This window comes from Hypanus sabinus, chromosome 8 (assembly GCF_030144855.1).
Source record: "Hypanus sabinus isolate sHypSab1 chromosome 8, sHypSab1.hap1, whole genome shotgun sequence".
Taxonomy (NCBI): domain Eukaryota; kingdom Metazoa; phylum Chordata; class Chondrichthyes; order Myliobatiformes; family Dasyatidae; genus Hypanus; species Hypanus sabinus.
In genome coordinates this window covers 44,999,142-45,020,927 of record NC_082713.1, presented here as the reverse complement: position 1 = coordinate 45,020,927, position 21,786 = coordinate 44,999,142, and the positions used below count along the sequence as shown (strand labels likewise).

Below are 21,786 nucleotides of genomic sequence, written 5' to 3'. Positions count from 1 at the left end.
AAAGAAAGGTAGGGCTTTGGGGAGAGATTATAGTGAGGGGGAAAAAAGAGAAAGAGAACCAGACTAAAATAATAGATAGGGATGGGTGTAAGGCGAGGGGGCAGGGGTATCAACGGAGGTCTGTGAGTTGGATGTTCATGCCGGCAGGTAGGTGGCTACCTAGGCAGGAGATAAGGTATTGCTCCATTGACCTGGGTGTGGCCTCATCTTGACGGTAGGGGAGGCCATGGACAGACATGTCGGAGTGGAAGTGGTCTGTGGAATTGAAGTGGGTGGCCACACGGAGATCCGACCACTACTGGAGGACTGAGCACCGGTGTTCGGCGAAACAGTCTCCCAGTCTGCGACAGGTCTCCCCAATGTATAAATGGCCACATCGGGAGCACCGGATACAGTATATCACCCCAGCTGACTCGCAGGTGAAGTGGTGCCTCACCTGAAAGGACTGTCTGGGGCCTGGGATGGTGGTGAGGGAAGAAGAGTGGGGGCAGGTGTAGCACTTCTTCCTTTTGCAGGGATAAGTGTCCGGAGGGAGGTTGGTGGGGAGGGATGGGGGGGGGGGGGGGGAATGAATGGACAAGGGAGTCACGTAGGGAGCGATCCCTGCGGAAAGCCGAGAATGAGGGGGAGGGGAAGATGTGGCTGGTGGTGGGATCATGTAGGAGGTGGCGGAAGTTACGGAGGATTATACGTTGGATCTGTAGGCTGGTAGGGTGATAGGTGAGGACCAGGGGGACTCTATCCCTGGTGGGCTGGCAGGGAGATGGGGTGAGGGCAGAGGTGCGGGAAAAACGGGAGACGCGATGGAGGGCAGAGTTGATAGTGGACAAAGGGAAGCCCCTTTCTTTAAAAAAGGAAGACATCTCCTTTGTCCTAGAATGAAAGGCTGAATCCTGAGAGCAGATGTGGCGGAGGCGGAGGAATTGAGAGAAAGGGATAGCATTTTTGCAGGAGACAGGGTGGGAGGAGGAATAATCTAGGTAGCTGTGGGAGTTAGTAGGTTTTTAGTAGACGTTGGTGTATAGGCTGTCTCCAGAGATAGAAACAGAAAGATCCAGAAAAGGGAGGGAGGAGTCAGAAATAGACCAGGTGAATTTGAGGGCAGGGTGAAAGTTGGAGGCGAAGTTAATGAGGTCGATGAGCTCAGCATGTGTGCAGGAAGCAGCGCCGATGCAGTCGTCGATATAACACAAGAAAAGAGGAGGACGGATACCGGTGTAGGCTTGGAACACAGATTGCTCCACATGGCTGACAAAAAGGCAGGCATAGCTAGGACCCATGCGGGTGCCCATGGCTACACCTTTAGTTTGCAGGAAGTGGGAGGAGCCAAAGGAGAAATTGTTAAGGGTGAGGACTAATTCCACGAGGTGGAGAAGAGTGGTGGTAGAAGGTGACTGGCTGGATCTGGAATCCAGGAAGAAACAGAGAACTTGGAGACCTTCCTGGTGGGGGATAGAAGTATATAGGGACTGGACGTCCATTGTGATAATAATAACCTCCAAGTGGTTATTTATATTTACTAATTTGTACATACTAATTTTATTTTAAGAAATAAAACTGCTAATAGCTTTATAAACTTTCTCTACAATGGCTGTCAGTTGCAGACAGAGGAAGTTAAAGGGACAAGACATTTTGAACTTAATCTCCTGTATTTTAAAACAAGTTCTGCTGATCATTTTTGTTTTTAAAAAATCAGAGAAAAATCATATGGTGGTTTCTACAACTGGGTTAAATTGGATATGCACCATGTTACGTGGCATCAGCTTAATGATCAATGTGAATTAAATGACTGGTGGTGGGGAGAAAGGTAAACATATGAAGTCAGCACTAGTCTATGCTCCCAATTATTAGAAGCTTACGTGCACTGGAAATTAAATTTTAATATTAGATGGAAGCGGAATCAGTCTCCTCCAATTTTTATCTTGAATGAATAGCAATTCACCATTTATATTCAGGCATGAAATATGAAGAACTGCACAAGATACTAGATTGAAGCCACACACCAACATGAGCTAACTAATGAGGAGGAAGATGCAAGGGAAATCTGGAAAATTAACAGACTAATAATTACAGCATTCTATGTACTATATTGTTAAATGGACTTAAACAGTTAACTTGAAAGTAGGGTACATCCTATCCTCGTTATGTGTGTCTTCAGACTATGTGGATTCACAGTTATGCAAAGAACCTATTTCGACCAACATCTCCTTATATCCAACATCTCCAAAACTCACAGTTATGTGAGGAGCACTGCTTTCCTGCCAATACAAGTCAGGTATGCGCGCCTCACAATCTCACTCCTGCCAGTCTCCCATTGGTTTTGGAAAGGTGTGGATGTGCAATCTTGCGCTCTTAAACTTTTGTTGGTTTTACCTACGGTGCAGTGATTTTGTGCTTGAAATATTTAACTATGCCTCCTAAGCATCCGATATCATGTCCTGGGCCATCAGCTGAGTGGCAGAGAACAGTTTTAACACATGAAAAAAAGCTGGAAATTATAAACAGTGAGGCATCAGCTGAAGGTAACACTGCTCTGGGATACTACCACCGGGAACAGAATCCTGCCTTTAAAATTCTTCTGTTGCTTGACAATGCACCAGCCCATCCTAAACATTTGGACAGCAGTCCTCCTAACATAACAGTGCGTTTCCTGCCACTTAACACAATATTGCTGATTCAGCCACTCGACCAAGGTGTGATCCACAAAGCGTATTTTTTTATGGCGAACTATCTCTCAGATGCTGCAAGCAACAGGCGATTTTGAAAATCCCAGGAGTTTACCAACAGTGAGGGAACAGTGGAAGTTGGAACACTTGCCATAAATGGCCACAGATATGGACCCAAGTTCAGAATGGAGTCAGCATTTCCATCATTCCCTGCCGTCAACCCTTTTTCCCTACAAGCAAATTTATGCTGAAAAACAAAATGCTGCCAAGCAAACAACCCTCACAACTTTATTCAAACTGGTGTCATCTCCTGCTGCTGAGAGTTCTAAGAGTTCTGTGAGTCTTCCTTCACCCCTTGATATGATCCCAACACCATAACACCCACTCATCTCCCGGAGCAAACTCACCTACCACTGTTGGTGAGTTCTGTACACCTTAGTATGTTAACTTTCAACGTACACTGAATATTACCTTAAATTGATGAAATATAATACGAATCTTGCCTTGTGGTGCTACTTTTGTGTCGAATTGGTATGAAAATGTGAATAAATTACAGACAAAACATATTTAGAAAGCCCTCTGGAATGCATCCATATTTTCTCCATTTAAATAATTATTCACACTATGCGTCGACTGCGAGGAATGTATCCCCTGCATATAACGAGGATAGGGTCTACTTCTGCTCAGCCAAGGGATTGGATTTCATATTGCATAATTAACCAATTCATGCAGTACTCATTGGTTATCAATTTGTAATTGAGCAAAGAAACCTTACTTATTGAATATTAGCTCACATTCTGTAAGGATTTTAACATTACATTTTTGATTGTAGAGATCATGATAGGTTACAGATTAATAAAATATATACTAAAATATATAAAATTATGCAAACTAGTTTCTGTGATCAAAAACATGAAAGATCCTTTCATGTTAAGTTCATTTATTTTAAAAAACTCTCCTGATTGACCATGGAGAATATCAATAACCAACCTCCAGTGAGAAACCAATACCTTTCACCCCAACTCTAACAGGAATTTAAATGTATATACATGAAATTATTATTCAATGTAAGTAAGATAAAAGCTTACCGTCCGATCTTCCAAATACATTGTTTTTGACAGAAAATCAATTCCAATTGTTGCCTAGGAAGAAACATCAAATTAGAGAATGCAGAAAATATGACATCGATCACAGGACAAGAGGTCTTAAACAAACAAGATTAGGCAAACAAACTCAGCTTTTATTGGGGCAGACTTACCCCAACCTACCCTATTTCATTTGTGAATGCCCACTTGAAATACCTGTAATTAAATTCATGAACTGAAGATTGAGGTAATAATGCTGTCTAAAATATTCTTCAGATGTACAGGACAGCACAAAGCAAGCATATTAGTTCCATAAAGCAGCTAATTTTAACTTTAAACTGATTAATGAAAGATCCCAACCCTAAATTTGAGAGAAATCAGGCAATTATTTGTCCATTATGGAGCTCTTCATCCAACAATAAACCAAAGGGAAACTTGTTGGTTTACTAGATTTAACCAATTATCCCCTCAACCAATACCCATTCAATCAAAGACATGCATTTGCCACAATGTGTTTGTACTCTCCATCTAGTTAAGTCACCACCTAGTAAACAGCACTATTATTCAGGGGCACCACCTAAAATTGCCACTTATTTTCACATACAGTGGATTCCGGTTAATTGGGATAGCCACTTACTCGGGACAACTCTTAAAGAACAAAAACAAATCAAGAAAATAGCTGGCATTCCTTTTGTTTATTTGAGACACTGTGCTGCTTAATGGAGGCAGAAGACTGTTGCCAAGCAGTTCTAGCTAGTATTAGTTGTGCACACTTTAATAGCTGTTAGACGAATACTGTGCTTTGAGGCAAACACTTTAAATAGCATCAGTTGCACGAGTGTGTGTTCAACAAGCAAAGATTTTTGTCACTGATAATTGGTGAGAAATCAGCAGTAAGACAATTCATAAGTGTTTTTTCTCACTGTGGTTTCAAGCATTCAGGCTTGCAGTTGCCAGAAATGCTGGGAGTGAAAATACAACGATCTCACCACTTCAACAAGTTAGAAACCATGAATAATTTGGAGGAATTGTCATCATCTTGAATGCTATCCACTTAGCCCTCACCTGCAACAGTGAGAACTATAGGGAGATCCAATGACCATGAAGGCAGTTCTAAAACACTCCTCGGAGAGCAAAGAGCATCATGAGGCACAGAAGGAATCATGGTCATCCACTGCAACCAAGGAAGACCTCAGTTGTGATGATTGCAGGTCAAGAGAGAGCAAGTGCCCAATGCAACAGCCTTTCCCACTTTAACAACTCTCCTGCATAAATTTCCTGTCATTGTCAGATATGACTGACAACCACCAGTTGTATTGGTATTAGAATTTGTTCTGTATTTTACCTAAATACATAATTTGTTACTCAGTTAAATAGTAGTTTATCCATTTTGTACCTCTTTCCATGAAACTGACTAATTGGTGGAGCCGCTTAATTGGACCAAAATGCACTGCTCCCAATATGTCCCAATTAAATGTAATCCACTGTATCTAATTAAATAGCCAGCACTACAAATCAAATTTGAATGTGCTGTTTCTAGCGAGGATGAAAGCAACATGGAGAGAACAAAGTCTAGCAAAATAGGGAGACAAAATTTGATACAGAAGTCTGAAATAACTGTTGTTGATCCAATGGCCGAAGTGAAAAGATAAACTAAAAAAAAAGTTCTAAAGGAAATGCTAGAATAAATCATGCCAAGTGTATTTTTCAGTTGATCTTTACTAGTGGCAAGACAAGTGTAGAGATTGGTTAGTAAAACAAGAAACAACTTGCAGTCCATACACTATAACAGGAAATGCATTCCATAGCTGATTGAAATGCTTGTAGGCATAACCACTGTATTACAGCTAACCTGGATAATTTAAATTTGAAAAGAATATTTAAAAGTCTTGAGAGGATTTACAAGAATGATTCTGAGAATCAGGAATTGCAGCTACAAAGTTCGATAGGAAAAACTGCGCTGTTCTACTTGAGGAGCAACAAAAAACAAAAATTAAGGAGAAATTGAAACATGATGTGCAAGCTTATATCCAAGCATTTATATAAAAAAAGAAAACTTTCCAGTGGTCAATGACTTAACTAAAAGGAATTTAAATATTAGGTGAAAGGTATAGATGGAATGATGTACACAAATTTAAAAGGACAACAATGAAGATCTGCGTTACTACCTGCAGACGTACTAGAAACAGAAACAATCAAGGCTCTCACGGGGAACTGAATAGGCATAATGTAGTATTTGTAGATCTAAGGGAAATAGGCATAGATGGACTCAAAAGATTGCTCCACTAAAAGCTGAAAAGAACTCACTTGGGAAATGGCCTGATTTTATACCATAATGCTTCTATGGCTCCTTCTTACCTATAACCATCAGTGTTGTTTCAACTCTGGCCTTATGTATAGTTTGGCATAAGATATCCCCTCTGGTGTCCATGCTTTCAAATATCACAGCTCAAACTTGGAAATATTCTCCATAATGCTCTACATCTCCTTCCTATAAAGCCACTCCTTGAGAGAACCTTTAGTCACAATTCCAATATTCACTTTTATGATTGAGTGGGAAACTCACCTGATAATGCTTCATGGAGTGATTAGGCACATATTACTACTTCAAGAGATACCACAAAATACACAATTTTGTAAGAACTTTCCTTGCTAGCACTACTGCCTCATATCTAGTGGCCCGAGTTCAGTTCTGATCACAGGTGATGTCTCTGCTGAATTTGTTAATTTTCTCTGTGATTAGTCTTTCCTGTGGGTCCTCCAGTTCCTACCACACACTAAGATGTGCTGTTGATTGGCACCATCAATCCCCACACAGACAGCACCCAAGATTAGGATCAGGGTCTCTGAAGCTATCTTTACAAAGATAGTTCTCCATGTTTCATTAACAGTTAAGATTCTGTGGCTCTTGATTGAAATTAACACATTCAATTTAACAAATGGAAGCAAGCGATCCTGAAAATAAGCACTATAAGAATTGCATTACAAGTTGCCTTTCCCCAGATATTACAAGTAACAGCAAGGAATGATCATAAGCAGTGAGGCACTGTTAAAAATTGAACCCTGACCAAGTTATAGCTACTAGTCAATTGTGCCACTAACCTGATAAGTATTGTCGAAGCTGTCATACATAAACCTAGTTATCAGCGATGTCTTTCCAACTGAAACACAAACATTACATGAATTAGAAATGTACTTTTATAGTTTAAAGGAAATAAATCACAAGAGTGAAATATCATGTACAACTGAGAGAGCAAATACAGATGCTTCTTTTTTCCCCACAGATGCCCAAAACTGAACCCCCCCAAAAAAACACAATATGGTAACCATATCTCCCCTCAGTGATGTAAAAATGGCATCAAAGCACAAAACTGTTAAGTGTTACTAAAAGTGGAGAGAAAAATAATTCCTCTGTTTGTAGAAATGAAATCCAAGATCCAAGATGGCGGCACGACGCAGCTTGCAACGGCCACTCTGGAACTGATTATCTGTTATTTGTGAAGTGGGGTGCCTTGCACAATCATAATCGATTGAAATCGATGAAGTCATGCACTTTTAAACTTAATAATATTATGGGAGCTCATCTGTATGTAGGATGTGCCCATAAGTCAAGCATTTGCAATCTGGGACAGCTTGTACATACAGTCATAGAAAAGTACAGCACGGAAATAGGCCCTTCGGCACATCTGTCCCTAGTGAACCTTTTAACCTGCCAGTTACCATCGACCTGCACCTGGACCATAACCCTCCACACTCTTCCCACCCATGAACATATGTATATTTCTGAAATGTTGAAATTGAGCTTGCATACACCACTTGCGCTGGCAGCTCCTTCCACTCTCACAACCCCTGAATGAAGTTTACCCTCACGCTCCCCTTAAACATTTCACTTTTCACCATTACCTCATGACCTCTAGTTGTAGTCCAACCCAACCTCAGTGGAAAAATGCCTGCTTACATTTACCCTATATCCCTCAATTTTGTATACCTTTATAAAAATCTCTCTTTAATCTTTTATGTTCAAAGGAATAAAGTCCGAACCTATTCAATCTTTCCTTATAACTTAGATCCTCCAGTCCTGGCTACATTCTTGTAAATTGTCTTTGTACTCTTATTTACATCTTTCCTGTAGGTAAGTGACCAAAACTGCACACAATACTCAAAATTAGGCCTCACCTATCATCTTATACAACTTCAACATAACATCCCACCTCTTGTACTCAGTACTTTGATTTATGAAAGCCAATGTGTTAAAAGCTTTCTTTACCACCCTACTGACCTGTGCCACCACTTTTATTGAATTATGGACCTATATTCCCAGATCCCCTTGTTGGACTGCACTCGTCTGAGACCTACCGTTTACTGTTTAAGACCTGTCCTGGTTGGTCCAACTGGAGTGCAACACCTCACACTTCTCTGCTTTAAATCCCATCTGCCATTTTCCTAGCTGGCCCAAATCCCACTGCAAGCTCTGCGAGTCTTCCTCACTGTCCACTACACATCCAATCTTGGTGTCATCCACAAATTTGCTAATCAAGTTAACATTATCATCCAGATCACTGATACAGGTGACAAACAACAAGACCCAGCACCAATCACTGCAGGACTCCACAAGTCACAGGCTTTCAGTCAGAGACTTCGCTGTTACTTTGCCTCAGATCCATAGACTCTGTCTGTCTCCTTACACATGCATATATACAAAATTGCTCTACATCATTAACTTATTGGATTATGTTGTTGACTTTCAAATCTGTTTCTCATTATAATAAATAGCATCCACAGAAATACACTTTAAAATACTAACATAACTTATATCCACTATTCTTTATGATTTGTGAAGATTTGCTTCATATATCTTTTCCAGAATCAAAAATTGGAAATGGCTTTACCAGAGTACTTTGCTGGAAAAAGACAACAGACAAAGGCAAAAATTCTTTTAAATAGTTTAGGAGCCAGATAATCAGTGAAGAATGCAGCAGGCCTTTAAAAAACTCAAGCTGATTTATCTGAACGCCTGAAGTATTTTAGTTATTTTAAATTATATAGTTTTTCTATCTGTAGTCCCTTTCAATGGTCAATGCTAAAAAAAAGTTGTACGGAAATATTTAATAAGACAAAAAAGTTGATGTGGAACTGCAAATTAATTCCTTTGGAAATGGTCAGGATGGAGTTCCTACAATGCGAACAGTACTCACAACTTTCTAACTATCTAGGCAAAAACCAAACTTCGAATTCAGCATAGCATAATTTTTGATTTTGCATATGACTGAACAAGTTTGAGACTACATCATAAACTCTTAGCTTAACTGTAGTGTAACATCACATTTTCCAGACTTGCTTGAAATCATGAATGGATCCAAAAATTCAACTTATAACTCTAATCAATACACCTGGCAATGTGTTCAATAATAAGAACTGAGAAATAGTGCCTATAATTAGAGTTAGGATAATAACTTAAAGGAAATAAATATAACAAAGTTCCTAAAAGAATGGTAAAAAGCCGATTTAAAGATTGAAAACAAAATTTGAAAAATTAAATGGAGAGCAGGTGTGACAAATGATGACATGGAAAAGGGAAACACAGGAAGTTCTAGCAGAATGCAGGAAAGAAATATTCAGCTAAAGATTAAAGGCAAAGTAAATACTGGTAAGATACCATGAACAAAGACAAAAAGGAAATTGCCATATACAGTTTAAATGAGGTAGCCATTTATTGCGACAACTCTTAAAATTGCCGGGATTCCCTTTATTTATTTGGGACTCTATGCTGCTTAATTGGGGCAGGAGACTGTTGCCAAACAGGGTTTAACTAGCGACAGTCGTGTACACTTGTGTGACTGTTTGACACTACATTATGCCTAGAGCAAGCAGTTTTTAAAATGGTGTTAGCTGCACATGTTTTGTGTTTAAAAAGCAATGATTTTTGTCACACAAGATATAAACAGCAGGACAACTCAGAACTGTTTTGTTCTATGCGGTTTCAAGCACTCGGACTTGGGAGATGCCAGAAATGGCCGAGAGTGAAAATGAAATGATTTCACTACTTCAACAAATTAGGAACTACAAAGATTTAAGATATCAGTTATTATCTTGAGTGTTACAATGAAAATGAAGATTTGAAGGATGCAATTGTCAATAATATTGTATGAAGGCAGTCTTATCTGCACTAGGTGTCTGTGCTGATTTTGTTCATTGTGTACTCTGGATGAATCCTTCCAGCGATGTATGATACAGTTTTATAGTACTGTCATCAGCTAACTGTGGCAGCCGTTTACTAGGGCCAAAATGTACTTGTCCTGATGTATCCCAATTAACTAGAATCCACTGTGCCACATGTGAGCAAATAAAATAATTGACTATCACCATAGTACTTGGCATTTAATCAAAACCCTGGAACAGGGGTGAAATTAACACTGAAGGTGGTACAGGATACCTCGTCAATACATTCTTGAATTGTGGACCAGTACATTTTGTGAACATCAGGACCGATACAATTTGGCCCTTATAGGTGGCTGCCCCAATGAGAGGAAAAAGAATTTCAAACCATAGCCACAGAAAAAAATTTTTTGATTTAGTCTAGTCTTGGGATTTTAACTTTATTACTAGTTTGCACAATCTAGTAATTTTAAGCAAATTATATCCAATATATAACATATACTAATTAGATATTTTAATATAGTTGATAGTTTTATTTAAGTCTGGAAAATATACTAGGACAGAAAACTAATAATGAACAGGAATTATATTTCTGGCTTGTTGGTTAACATAAACAGAACTGACTTCTGAACATTGACCTATTATGAACTCACTGACCTGTAGATCACAACTTAATATAAACAGTCATTTTAAGAACTAAAATATGAAAATATTGTTTTCTACTGAGAATAACCCTAGCAAGATTTATTCTCAAAAATTAAAAAAGATCATGCAACTGTAAAATTGTTAATCCAAAATTAACTGGAATGCACTTAGATGAGTGGAGGTGGGAGGTAAATTAGTTGTCACACATAGAGATAGTGAAAAACCTGCCTTGCATACTGTTCATACAGATCTATTCAATACAACAGTGCACTGGGGTAGCACAAGTTCAACAGAGAAACTGCAGTGCAGGCAGACAATAAGGTGCAAGGTAATAATGAGATAGATTGAGGTCAAGAGTTCATTTTTATTTTACTATGGGACTATTCAATTGTCTTTTAATAATGGGATAGAAGCTGTCCTTGAGCATAGTGGTTCATTGCTTTCAGACTTTTAAATCTTCAGCCGGATAGGGTGGGAAGAAGACAAATGTCCAAGGTGGATAGGGTCTTTGATAATGTTGCTTTACCAAGGTAGCATTTATGTAGACAGAATAATGATGATAACCCATACAAAGTGTACATTATGCTTCTGCCACACGCACTGATTATTGCTAAATGAATAGTCCAATTGCTACTACACTACATTTACTACTGCATCACTACCAGCAATACTCTAGAGCAGGGGTCAGCAACCTTTACCACTGAAAGAGCCACTTGGACCCGTTTCCCACAGAAAAGAAAACACTGGGAGCCGCAAAACCCGTTTGACATTTAAAATGAAATAACACTGCATACAACGTTTTTTTTTGCCTTTATGCTATGTATAAACAAACTATAATGTGTTGCATTTATGAAATTGATGAACTCCTGCAGAGAAAACGAAATTACATTTCTGCATGCAACAAAAACATTTTGAACTCCGAAAAAAAGACGTTGGGTTGAAAGTTACTTTTAAGTAAAATATTCAATGTCTATTTGAGTCCTTCTTGTATTTATGAAAAACGCCGAACTTAAATTTTCCGCCAGCAGCAAACCAAAAATAACGTCAGCCAGCTGTCATCCTGAAAAATGAAAGGACTATTTCACTGAACTATGAAAAAATATGAATATAAGTAAAATAATAGGCAATTAAAATATTTATCATACTTGGTTAATGGGATTTCTGCTCCTGGACCTCAGCGCACAGCGTCTGCACATCAGGGCTGTATGATGTCACCTTCATCTTTACACAGGATCGCAAGCTGTCATCTGTGAGGTTTTCAATATCACTCCATTTGTGTTTCTGAGCAAGAACGGCCTTCTGACGGGCAACATCTTCAAGGTCTGCTGTCAAGCGTCTAAACTTGGACACCCATATGTCTTTGTCGGCTATGTCGGCCAGTTCCATCTCAAGATCAGGTTGACTCACACCTGCCAATGCAGTCGTATTCAGTAGGGAAGGATCGATGCTTAAGGGAGTGACCGGGAAGGATAATGTGTTTTTTTCCTCTCTGAACTCACAGAAGCGTTTCCCAAACGATGTTTGCATTGCGATGATTGCAGAATGTAAATACTCCGAAATTATCATGTCGTGACCTTGTTTGAACTCTCTCAAATTGGGGAAGTGAGACAAAGTGCCTTTCTGTAAATCTCTGGCAAGCACTGTCAACTTGCGCTCGAATGCCAAAACATCCTCCAACATGTGCAGGGCTGTACGTCCTTTCCCCTGAAGAGCTGTGTTCAGCGTGTTCAGGTGCGCTGTCATGTCTACCATGAAGTGTAGCTTTTCCAGCCACTCTGGCTGTTCCAGCTCAGGAAAGGTGAGCCCTTTGCTGCCCAGGAAAGTTTTCACTTCTTCCAGACACGCGACAAAGCGTTTCAGCACCTTCCGTCTGGACAGCCAGCGATAAAAACACGTTGTAGCGGTGTCAGTAAACTGCAGTCAAAGATAGCTTTATTCGAACTAAACAGCCTTGCTTTTAAGCCTCCCTCAACCCAGCCCCCATGGACGCAGATGCTGCAAAAGACGCGTACTCACAAACCCCCGTAGGCTATCTCCCTTAGCCGGAATGCCGGCTAATTGTGAGCCGTTTCGGATGTGGCAGGAAATGTACAAGATCACCATAATTACATTTCAAAAGCTAACAAACTAACATAAAATACATTTTAATTAAATACTGACCAATTATTTCCCAAAGCCACAGGGAGCCGCAGCACAGAGGTGAAAGAGCCACAAATGGCTCGGGAGCCGCAGGTTGCCGACCCCCGCTCTAGAGAATATAATGATGACAGACTGCATGAGATAGTTGGTTTTAAGTTGTTCCTCATAAAGTTTTGGAAAATTAAATATTTAACCTTCTGTTAAGCAGATGTGGTAAAAGACTTCAGTAATCTCAGTTGATGAAATAAGACTTTGTCACGTCATCGTAAATCTCTGTCCAAGTTCAACAAAATTTAAATTTTAATGGTTTACATCAAAAAGATATTTCAAATTTTGTTTTTTTAAAAATCATAAATACTTCCCTGAAAACAGGTGTATATATATCGCTTGTATTTCCAATAATAAAGCAAGATGATGTAGCTCAAATTTAGAAATGAATTAAAACCGTCAATGTTTTCAATATTTTTATTAAGTTAGAATTATACATAAAAAACCTAAATATATCAATGTATGCATCATTGTCTAATTGATTTCTTTTACTAGTCCTTGCAAAACTGCAATTTTATCTTTTTAATTTTATTTGATATCACTGTGCACAAAATAGACTTATGCCTGAATTGATCTTTTCCAGTCCCTTTTTACTCTTAATCATTCTATTAAGTTGCCTTCAAACTTTGGTATTGTGCAAACTGAACCAACCAAGGAAAGCCAGAGCAAGCTTTTCAGTCCTTCATGTATGCTCTGACATTCAATAAGATTATTTGCTATTTTACCACAGCTGCATATGCATAAAAGGTTAGAAATGAAAGTCTAATGTGGCAGTATTTCAGTGGAGTAAAGGAAGTTACAGTGGTATGAGAAAGGAGTAGGCCAAAGTAAACTGGAAGGAGATGCTGGCAGGGATGACAGCAGAGCAGTGATGGTATGAGCTTCTGGGAAGATTGAGAAAGATGCAGAACAAATGTTTTCCAAAAATGAATAAATACTCAAGTAGCAAAATAGTACAAATGTGGCTGACTAGGGAAGACAAAGCTAATGTAAAAGCAAAAGAGAGGGCATACAACAAAGCAAAAATGAGTGGGAAGACAGTGGACTGGGTAGCTTTTAAAACCCTACAGAAAGCAACTAAAAGAATTATTTGGACAGAAAAGATGAAATATGAAAGCAAGTCAGTAAGCAATATCAAAGTGTATACAAAATCAATATCGAAAGCTTTTTCAAGTATGTAAAACATAAAAGAGATGAAAGTGGATATAGGACCACAAGAAAATGAAGCCAGAGAAATAATAATGGGGAACAACAAGATGGCAGATGAACTAAATGAGTATTTTGCAATAGTCTTCACTGTGGAAGACACTAGCAGGGTACCAGATGCTGAAAGGCATGAGGGAAGAGAAGTGACTGCAGTTACTATCACAAGGGAGAAGCTGAAAGACCCAAGGATACAGACATCACCCAGACCAGATAAATTGCACCCTCAGGTTCTGAAAAAGGTATCGGTAGAAATTATGGAGGCATTAATAATGATCTTTTAAAAATTATTGGAAGCTGGTATGATGACTGGAAAATTGCAAAGTCAGCAGAAAGGAAATTATAGACCAGTTAGCCTAATTTCAATGTTTGGGAAGTTGTTGGAGTCAAGTGTTAAGGATGAGGTTATGGAGTACTTGGTGACACAGGACAAGATAGGACAAAGTCAGCATGGGAAAATCTTGTCTGACGAACCTGTTGGAATTCTTTGAGGAGATTACAAGTAGGATAGATAGGGGAAGCAGCTGATGTTGTGTATTGGACTTTCAGAAGGCCTTTGACAAGGTGTCACACGAGACTACTTACCAAGTTAAGAGCCCACGGTATTACAGGAAAGTTACTAGCATGGTTAGAACATTGGCTGACTGGTAGGAGGTAGTGAGCGGGAATAAAAGGATCCTTTTCTGGTTGGCTCCCAGTGACTAATGGTGTACTGCAGGGGTCAGTGTTGGGTCCGCTTCTTTTTATGTTGCATATCAGTGTTTACATGAAGGAATAGATGGCTTTGTTGCCAAGTCTGCAATTGAAGGAGGGGCAAGTAGTGGTGAGGAAACCGGTAGGCTGCAGGAGAACTTAGACAGATTAGAATGGGCAAGAAAGTGGCAAATGAAATACAATGTTGGAAAATGCATAGTCATGCACTTTGGTAGTGGAAATACCTGTGCAGATTACTTTCAAATCCAAAAATCTGAGATGTAAAGGAACTTGGGAGTCCTTGTGCAGAATACACTAGAAGTTAACTTGCAGGTAGAGTCGGTAGTGAGGAAAGCAAATACAATGTTAGCATTCATTTCAAGGGGTCTAGAAAACAAGAGCAGGGATGGATGCTGAGGCTTTATAATGCACTGGTGAGGCCTCACCTTGAGTGCTGTGAACAGTTTTGGGCTCCTCATCCAAGAAAAGAGGTGCTGGCATTGGAGCGTGTTCATGGGAGATTCACAAGGATGATTCTAGGAATGAAAAGGTTATCATACGAGGAGAGTTTGATAGCACTGGGTCTGTACTCACTGGAATTTAGAAGGATGGGGGAGGGGGGGGGGGAAGAGAAATCTCATTAAAACCAATTGAATACTGAAAGGCCCAGATAGAGTAGGTGTGGAGACAATGGTTCCTGCAGTGGTGAGTCTAATACCAGAGGGCACAACCTTTGCCAAGAGCAACGGCCACTGGGAACAGAGATGACGAGGAATCTCTTTAATCAGAGGGTAATAAATTTGTGGAATTTATTACTGGAGACAGCTGTGAAGACCAAGTCATTGAGTATATTTAAAGTGGAGGATGATAGGTTCTTGATTAGTGAAGGCATCATAGGTTAGAGACAAAGCTTGAGAATTGGGTTGAGAGGGATAATAAATCAGCTATAATGAAATGGCAGAGCAGCCCTAATGGGCTGAATGGCCTAATTCTGCTTCAATGTCTTATATCTTGCGGTAACCCCATATCCTCCACAGCAAAAATTTATTGAACTTTGATATTGTATATAAAAGCCTTCAATGCACTCTTGGACAGTGAATTCTGAAGACTGAATTCACAATGTGTTCACAAATTTCTTCACATCTGTTCTAAATAGTTGACCCTTTATTATCATTTTGTGTTCTTTGATTCATGATATCACAGCCAACTAAATATCTCTGCATCTACCCTGTTAGGCCTGGAGAAATTCTTTCCATTTGACTGAGAATGCAGGGCATGCAGCATGCCAGGCAACCTGGCAAATCTTTGTTGTACCTCACTGCCTGTACAAACTTAGGTGGAGAAACTTAACCTGTACACAATATTCCAGATGCAACATCATCGGGGTTTTATATAATTGGAGCGAGATATTCTAAATCTTATATTCAGATCTTCTTGGGGGGGGGGGGGGGGAAGGGTCATTACACTACTTGCTTTCAAATTTGCTGAATCTATTTACTTTGATTTGTGTGCAGAAATATGAATAGCACGTTATTCAATTTCTCACTATGAAGAAATACTCCACATTGGATATCCTTACTTGAACCATCATATTGAATAATTTTGCCTGTGAGATTTCCTGCTGGCACAGTACACCCATGATCCTTTATAAAATGCAACAAAGAAATTATCTCTGAAAAGGGATAATATAAATGCTCCTGGTACAATGTAGAGGTTCCTTTGCAGGAACCACAAATACAAGGAATTACAGAAAGCAAGTAGATTCCTATTAAACTTAAAACGAACATAAATACTTAACAAAACTTTCAGCCCATCTTCTCCCTCCCTGCACTCACCCTATCTTCTTGCCACCTTAACAGGGATAGAGTTCCCAGTCCTCACCTACAACCCCATGAGCCCCCAAATCCAATACATCATTCCCTGCAAATTCCTCCAACTTCAATGAGATCCTACCACCAAACACATCTTTACCTCTATTCCACTCTCTGCTTTCTGCAAGGATCGCTCCATGATTCCTTTGTTGCATCCTACCAGCACACTGCAAGTAACAGAAATGCTACAGCAGCCCATTAACCTCCTCCTTCACCTCCATTTAAAGTCCCAAATAGTACTTCCAGGTGAGGGAACACTTCATTTGTGAATCTGTTGGGATAATCTATTGTATCTGGTGCTCCTGATGCATCCTCTACATTGGTGAGACTGCATAAAATAGGGGACAGCTTTGTTGCGCATTTCAACTTCACCTGCAAAAATAGGCATTTCCTGGTGGCCAGCTATATTAACTCTATTACCATTCCCTACCTGGCATGTCAGTTCAGGGCCCCCTCTTTTGCCACAATGAAGCAACAGCTCATTCCGTCTCAGTAGCTTCTAACCAGATGGCATGAATATTGATTATTTTTTTCCCCTCTCCCTTCATTCTTCTAATCCCCACCTCTGGCCTCTAACCTCTTCTCCTCACCTGCCTATCACTTCCCTCTGGTATTCCTCCTTCCTTTTCTCTCATGGTCAACTCTTTTCACCTATCAGATTCCTTCTTCTCCAGCCCTTTGCCTTTTCCACCTATCAACTCACAGCTTCTTACTTCATTCTTACTTCTTACTCCCACCTGGCTTTACCTATTGCCTTCTAGTTTGCCTTTCCCCTCCTCCCACCTTATTCCTGCATCTTTATCCCTCCTTTCCAATCCCGATGAAGGGTCTTGGCCCGAAATATTGACTGTTTATTCATTAATTTTTTTAGCAACTGGATAATCGGAGGTGATATGGATATGCTACCTACTACACAGAAAATAGGAAGACAGAACCAATGGTTTGGAAGGTTCTTTATTATCACCACCTACCACCTTCACCAAGGAAATCTTGGGTTCAATGAGCATTAAGTCAACAAACATCAGATTCCACAATAATCCACAAACCACTGAGAGAAAATCAAGAGTGTAACTTTGAACGTAGTGCAAACAACTGCTTTTTTTTGCACATTATTAATTGTGGAGCATTTCTTCACTAACGACTGGTAGAACAAGAGATCCACTTTAGGTTTATCATCCAAATTGCTAAAGCCATTCACAGGAACGTACAGGCAGTTAAATGACCCTATCCTGGGAAAGGAAAAGTGGCAAAGCAATGTGGATTGTCCAAGATGAAATGCTTTGAAATTTAAGAAAAAATATTGGCACTAACAACATTTGAATCTATTACATCTAATTTTAGGTATTAGCTGACTGCAGCAAACATCACAGATAAGGCAAGCATATATTTTAAAAGACTTTGAAACATGAAATATTTATAGAGACTGGTGTCTCAATATTACAGATCTGAGATGCTGCCCCAGCTAAGGGCTGAAAATCTCCATCCATTCATAAACTTGAATGCAAAATTGTTGCAGGTGAAAGCACAATAATAACAACAGCCTGCTCGAAACTAGACTGGAGTTTGACAAATACATATTATTCAGCCACATTTTGTTGTTGCTACTCTCCAAACAACTTGCTGATCAAAATATTAATTAATACTTTGGAGCGATGCGTAAAGATGAGGCTAACTTGATTTGTCTATGTATGAGAACGTGGAAATAAAAAATAAAATACAAAATAACACGACTTCCGAAGAACGGAAGAAACGTCTGAGGAAGAGAAGATGCAAAGGCCTACCGATTGGAAAGGGAGTGAGACAGACCAATTATTAGCTAATGAACTAAGCATTAAACAGGAAGAAAAGGGTAAGCTCTCAATGCATTATTATTAATGCCTTGATCACTAAAGTTTCCAGGTAGGAGGAGGGAGTCTCCTTCAGTGAGGTCATTGATCCTAGACCCAAATCTAGATGGCGTGAATTGGCAGGCCTCCGCGTGAATCTGCTCGGCATTGAGAATACGACCCTGCAGCGCACGGAAAACACCGCGGACCCAATGCCTGCCTGAAAGTCGCCCAAAGGCCCGGATGCTACCACCCTGCGCTCTGCCCTCGCCTGTTTTGCTCACGATAATCCGAGGCTCATCTTCGGGCCTAGGCTGATCACTCACCGCTCTGTTCACCAAGGAAGACGAGCTTAAACTTGCGTAAGGGGTTTCCAAACTCTCCGCCACCGCCGGACATGATTGTGCTAAAAAGCGAAACGAAATGAACGAGATCGAACGACCACCAAGACAAGCTCGTCACCGCAGCAACAAGTGCGTCACTTCCGCCGGCGCTTGACGACCCCACCCTGTACGTTGCTGATGAGCGTTTGACGGCCGCCACGTTTCTATGACGATTTGCTGTCCATTGCTTGCTTCGGAGGTGGGAGCGATTTGAATGTGCTGCTGTAAAGGAACATGTCCGATTATAATCTTTTGAAGCGTCTTCGATTACTTTCTCACAAAAAATTGCTGTACATGTGGAAAAGGAGAAAGCGCAGTTCGCATATCCTGAACAGAACCTTGATAAGAATAGAATTGCATTTATATTATAAAGGGTATTGCTGGAAATACTCAACACCCCATATGTACTAAGAGAGAAAAGGAGTCAATTGTTTCAAGTTTCATCAGAGGCCAGCTCTGAAGCTTTGATATATATATGAGAGAGAGAGAGAGAGAACTTACATCCCTTTCAGTGGATTACAGTAATGTCAACATAATAATGGCAAGCGTAGAACCAAGTTACTCTGTAGAAACTGGAGCTAATTCAAAACAGTGGAAAGACTTGTTTGTATGTTTTCTGCTTGTTCACTGACTTACATTACTTTCTAGTTCAACAATGACTTTTAACTTGGTTTCAAATCCATTAATGGTCTTGCCTCCATCTGTAATAAATGTAGTGTTAGTTGCGGGCAATAATCTTTATTTAAAACAGCCACTGTTTGAAGCATTGACGTGTGTCTTAACTGCCGTCTGGATTGCATAAGAGACAAGTATGACACTGGGAGCTAGAGAGGTTTAATTGTACCCACAAGAAAAGTCATCACCAGGGCCTTTCTCAACTTCCTTCTTCCAGTGGCCAAAGAACAGCTCTCTGAATGAACAGTGTAGATTTGGATCATCCTGGGGCACAGTAGACATGATCCTCCCTGCAATAGCTGTTTAAAAATGCAGAGAGCTGCACCAGCTATTACATGTGACCATTATTGACCTGAGAAATGCCTTTGACTGCATTAACTGAGAAGGAATATTCTCCTTAAATTTGGCTGTCCACAGATATTACATTCGCTTCATGATGTGAGCAATGATATTAATCCCTGGCTTTTCCTATATTTGTTTCTTTCACCACCTTAGAACCCACAAATTAAGGGTGAAAGTAAGTCTACCTGAAGAAACTAAGAAGAAGGATAGTAACATTTTGTAAAGTTCAATAATCAGACTACAATGTTCTCGAATACACTACACTTAGTTTCATTGAGCTCTTCATGTTTCATGCTGTAAGTAAAAGATCTATGACATGTGATCATAACTCTACCTGCATCAGCACTCCACCAGAAAATGTCAGATAATTGTTTCCCAAACAATCACTAACTTCATTTCTTTTGGAGATCTTCTCTATAATTTCTTATAGTCCTACAACCATTCTTATTCCTAAGATCCAAAAGCAAGTTTGTCCTATTAGACCCATGGTTTCCTTCCCATGGTGGCTCTTCTCTTTCTGTTTCATTCAGTCTCTTCTCACCTTCAACTACATTACTTCTGATGCCTTAACATTTCCCAGTTTCCTGTTTGACTAGCTAATTCTCACTTTGGGCATACAATCTCTTTACACCTCCAGACCACTGCTGGATAATGTATTTCCCAGTCAGCACAGCACAGGAGAGCCTGCTGGGGAGCCTGACTTGGTAATGTAGTGCCACTTCATTGTCACTCAGTCTAAATCCAGGAAATTCCTATCCAACAAAATTGTGGGAATTCCATTACTAGAAGGTCTGCAGCAATTCTGTGCTCACTAGCATGTTCTCAAGAATAATTGAGAAACCTGAAGCCAATGTTGTTCCAATGCACTTGCTGACCTTTTTGTTCATGGTCGCAAAGGTCATGGGGTATGGAGTAATTTTCAAATTAACCTGTGCAAAAACCTTCAGTGCATTTTGAAGATGATACGCACTACAGCTGTTCTGTGTCACTAGAGGAAGGAATAAATATTTATGGTACAAATCCAAAAAGCTGCTATGTCTTGGATTGTATTGAACTTCTTGAGTGTTATTTGTGCTGTATTGATCACTCTCCTAATATGAACTTTGTAGACAGTGATTCATGTCAGGCTATCTAGCCTTTGATCTGAACATTTTTGAACTTCATGTTTAGCTGGACTAACAGCATGGTAAAAAGTGAGATACGGTATACAGTAGACAGAGCTAATCAGTACAAATAGATGGGCAGCAGCTTTATTCACTGCAGCATAGGAGGCAAGGGGTGACCTGATAGAGGTAGTTGTGGGAAGAACAACAGTGTCAAGGGGAGATGTTTCAGATACCCTATTTGGTTTTTGCATGCAGTTCTGGTCCATGCAGAACATCCATCTGGTAAGCTGTACTTCTAAGTTCGCCTCTCAAAACTTATCACTCCCAGTCTCAGTGCATCATTTAGTAAGTGTCAGGAACTTTACCTGTGGATATAATGCTGCAAATCTAAGCCAAAGCCTGCTGGAACAGAAAGCATGTGTATTACTCATTGTACAATAATCTTCAGTACTACGGACAAAACAAAATCTAATTCTATCCCAGAAGGATACAACTCTTAAAATTCCAGGAGTATGCCAATGAAACAAATGTCACTAAAAGAAGAAAAGCACAACAAAATGTTCTTCAGATTTATGGATAGAAAGATTTATATATGGCTCCCATTAAGTGTTATATAAACATATTGTAAACAAAAATAAAACTAGAGCAACAAAATCAAATTGTATGTCTTTCTGTCATTTACTTTTTCAAGGTTCTGCAGGACAGCCAGATATTACAGAAAAGCATTTTAGTAAACAAAATAATTAGCAGAGAGCCAAGTTGGATTTCTCTGCATACTTTGCAAGTAGGCAGATTGTGGCAACTCTACATAAAGATAAGGTACATCACACAGAGTCCTGAGCTACAGTTATTAGGGGAATATAACTGCAGTCTGTCAGAAACAACAGAGATTATAAGTCAGGACCACCAACACATACATCACTAGAATTCAATAAAGTATCTTCTCTA

At 39.7% G+C, this 21,786-nt stretch overlaps 2 protein-coding genes across 3 annotated transcripts in view; both read right to left on the bottom strand.

Annotated features, from left to right (window-relative positions):
• The window catches only part of rab41 (RAB41, member RAS oncogene family), a 38,142-nt gene extending 19,300 nt beyond the window's left edge, over positions 1 to 18,842 (bottom strand). The window contains exons 1-3 of one of the 2 annotated variants that reach the window (XM_059977049.1): positions 18,659 to 18,842; positions 6,854 to 6,912; positions 3,755 to 3,808 (exon numbers count right to left, since the gene is read on the bottom strand). In XM_059977049.1, coding sequence (XP_059833032.1) covers positions 3,755 to 3,808; positions 6,854 to 6,912; positions 18,659 to 18,731 — 186 coding nt within the window. In that variant the 5' untranslated portion in view covers positions 18,732 to 18,842. The remainder of the gene's footprint in view (positions 1 to 3,754; positions 3,809 to 6,853; positions 6,913 to 18,658) is intronic. The other variant, XM_059977048.1, reaches the window with a different exon arrangement.
• LOC132397728 (general transcription factor II-I repeat domain-containing protein 2-like) lies at positions 11,702 to 12,839 on the bottom strand. The gene is made up of 2 exons (XM_059976493.1): positions 12,713 to 12,839; positions 11,702 to 12,422 (listed from the first exon to the last, which is right to left on the bottom strand). The coding sequence occupies exon 2, from the start codon at positions 12,302 to 12,304 to the stop codon at positions 11,702 to 11,704; it is 603 nt and encodes a 200-aa protein (XP_059832476.1). The 5' UTR covers positions 12,305 to 12,422; positions 12,713 to 12,839.
• Positions 18,843 to 21,786: the final 2,944 nt, after the last annotated feature.

Excerpts from the sequence above, each read along its gene's own strand:
- LOC132397728 (XM_059976493.1), bottom strand. The coding sequence starts at position 12,304 with ATGGTAGACATGACAGCGCACCTGAACACGCTGAACACAGCTCTTCAG.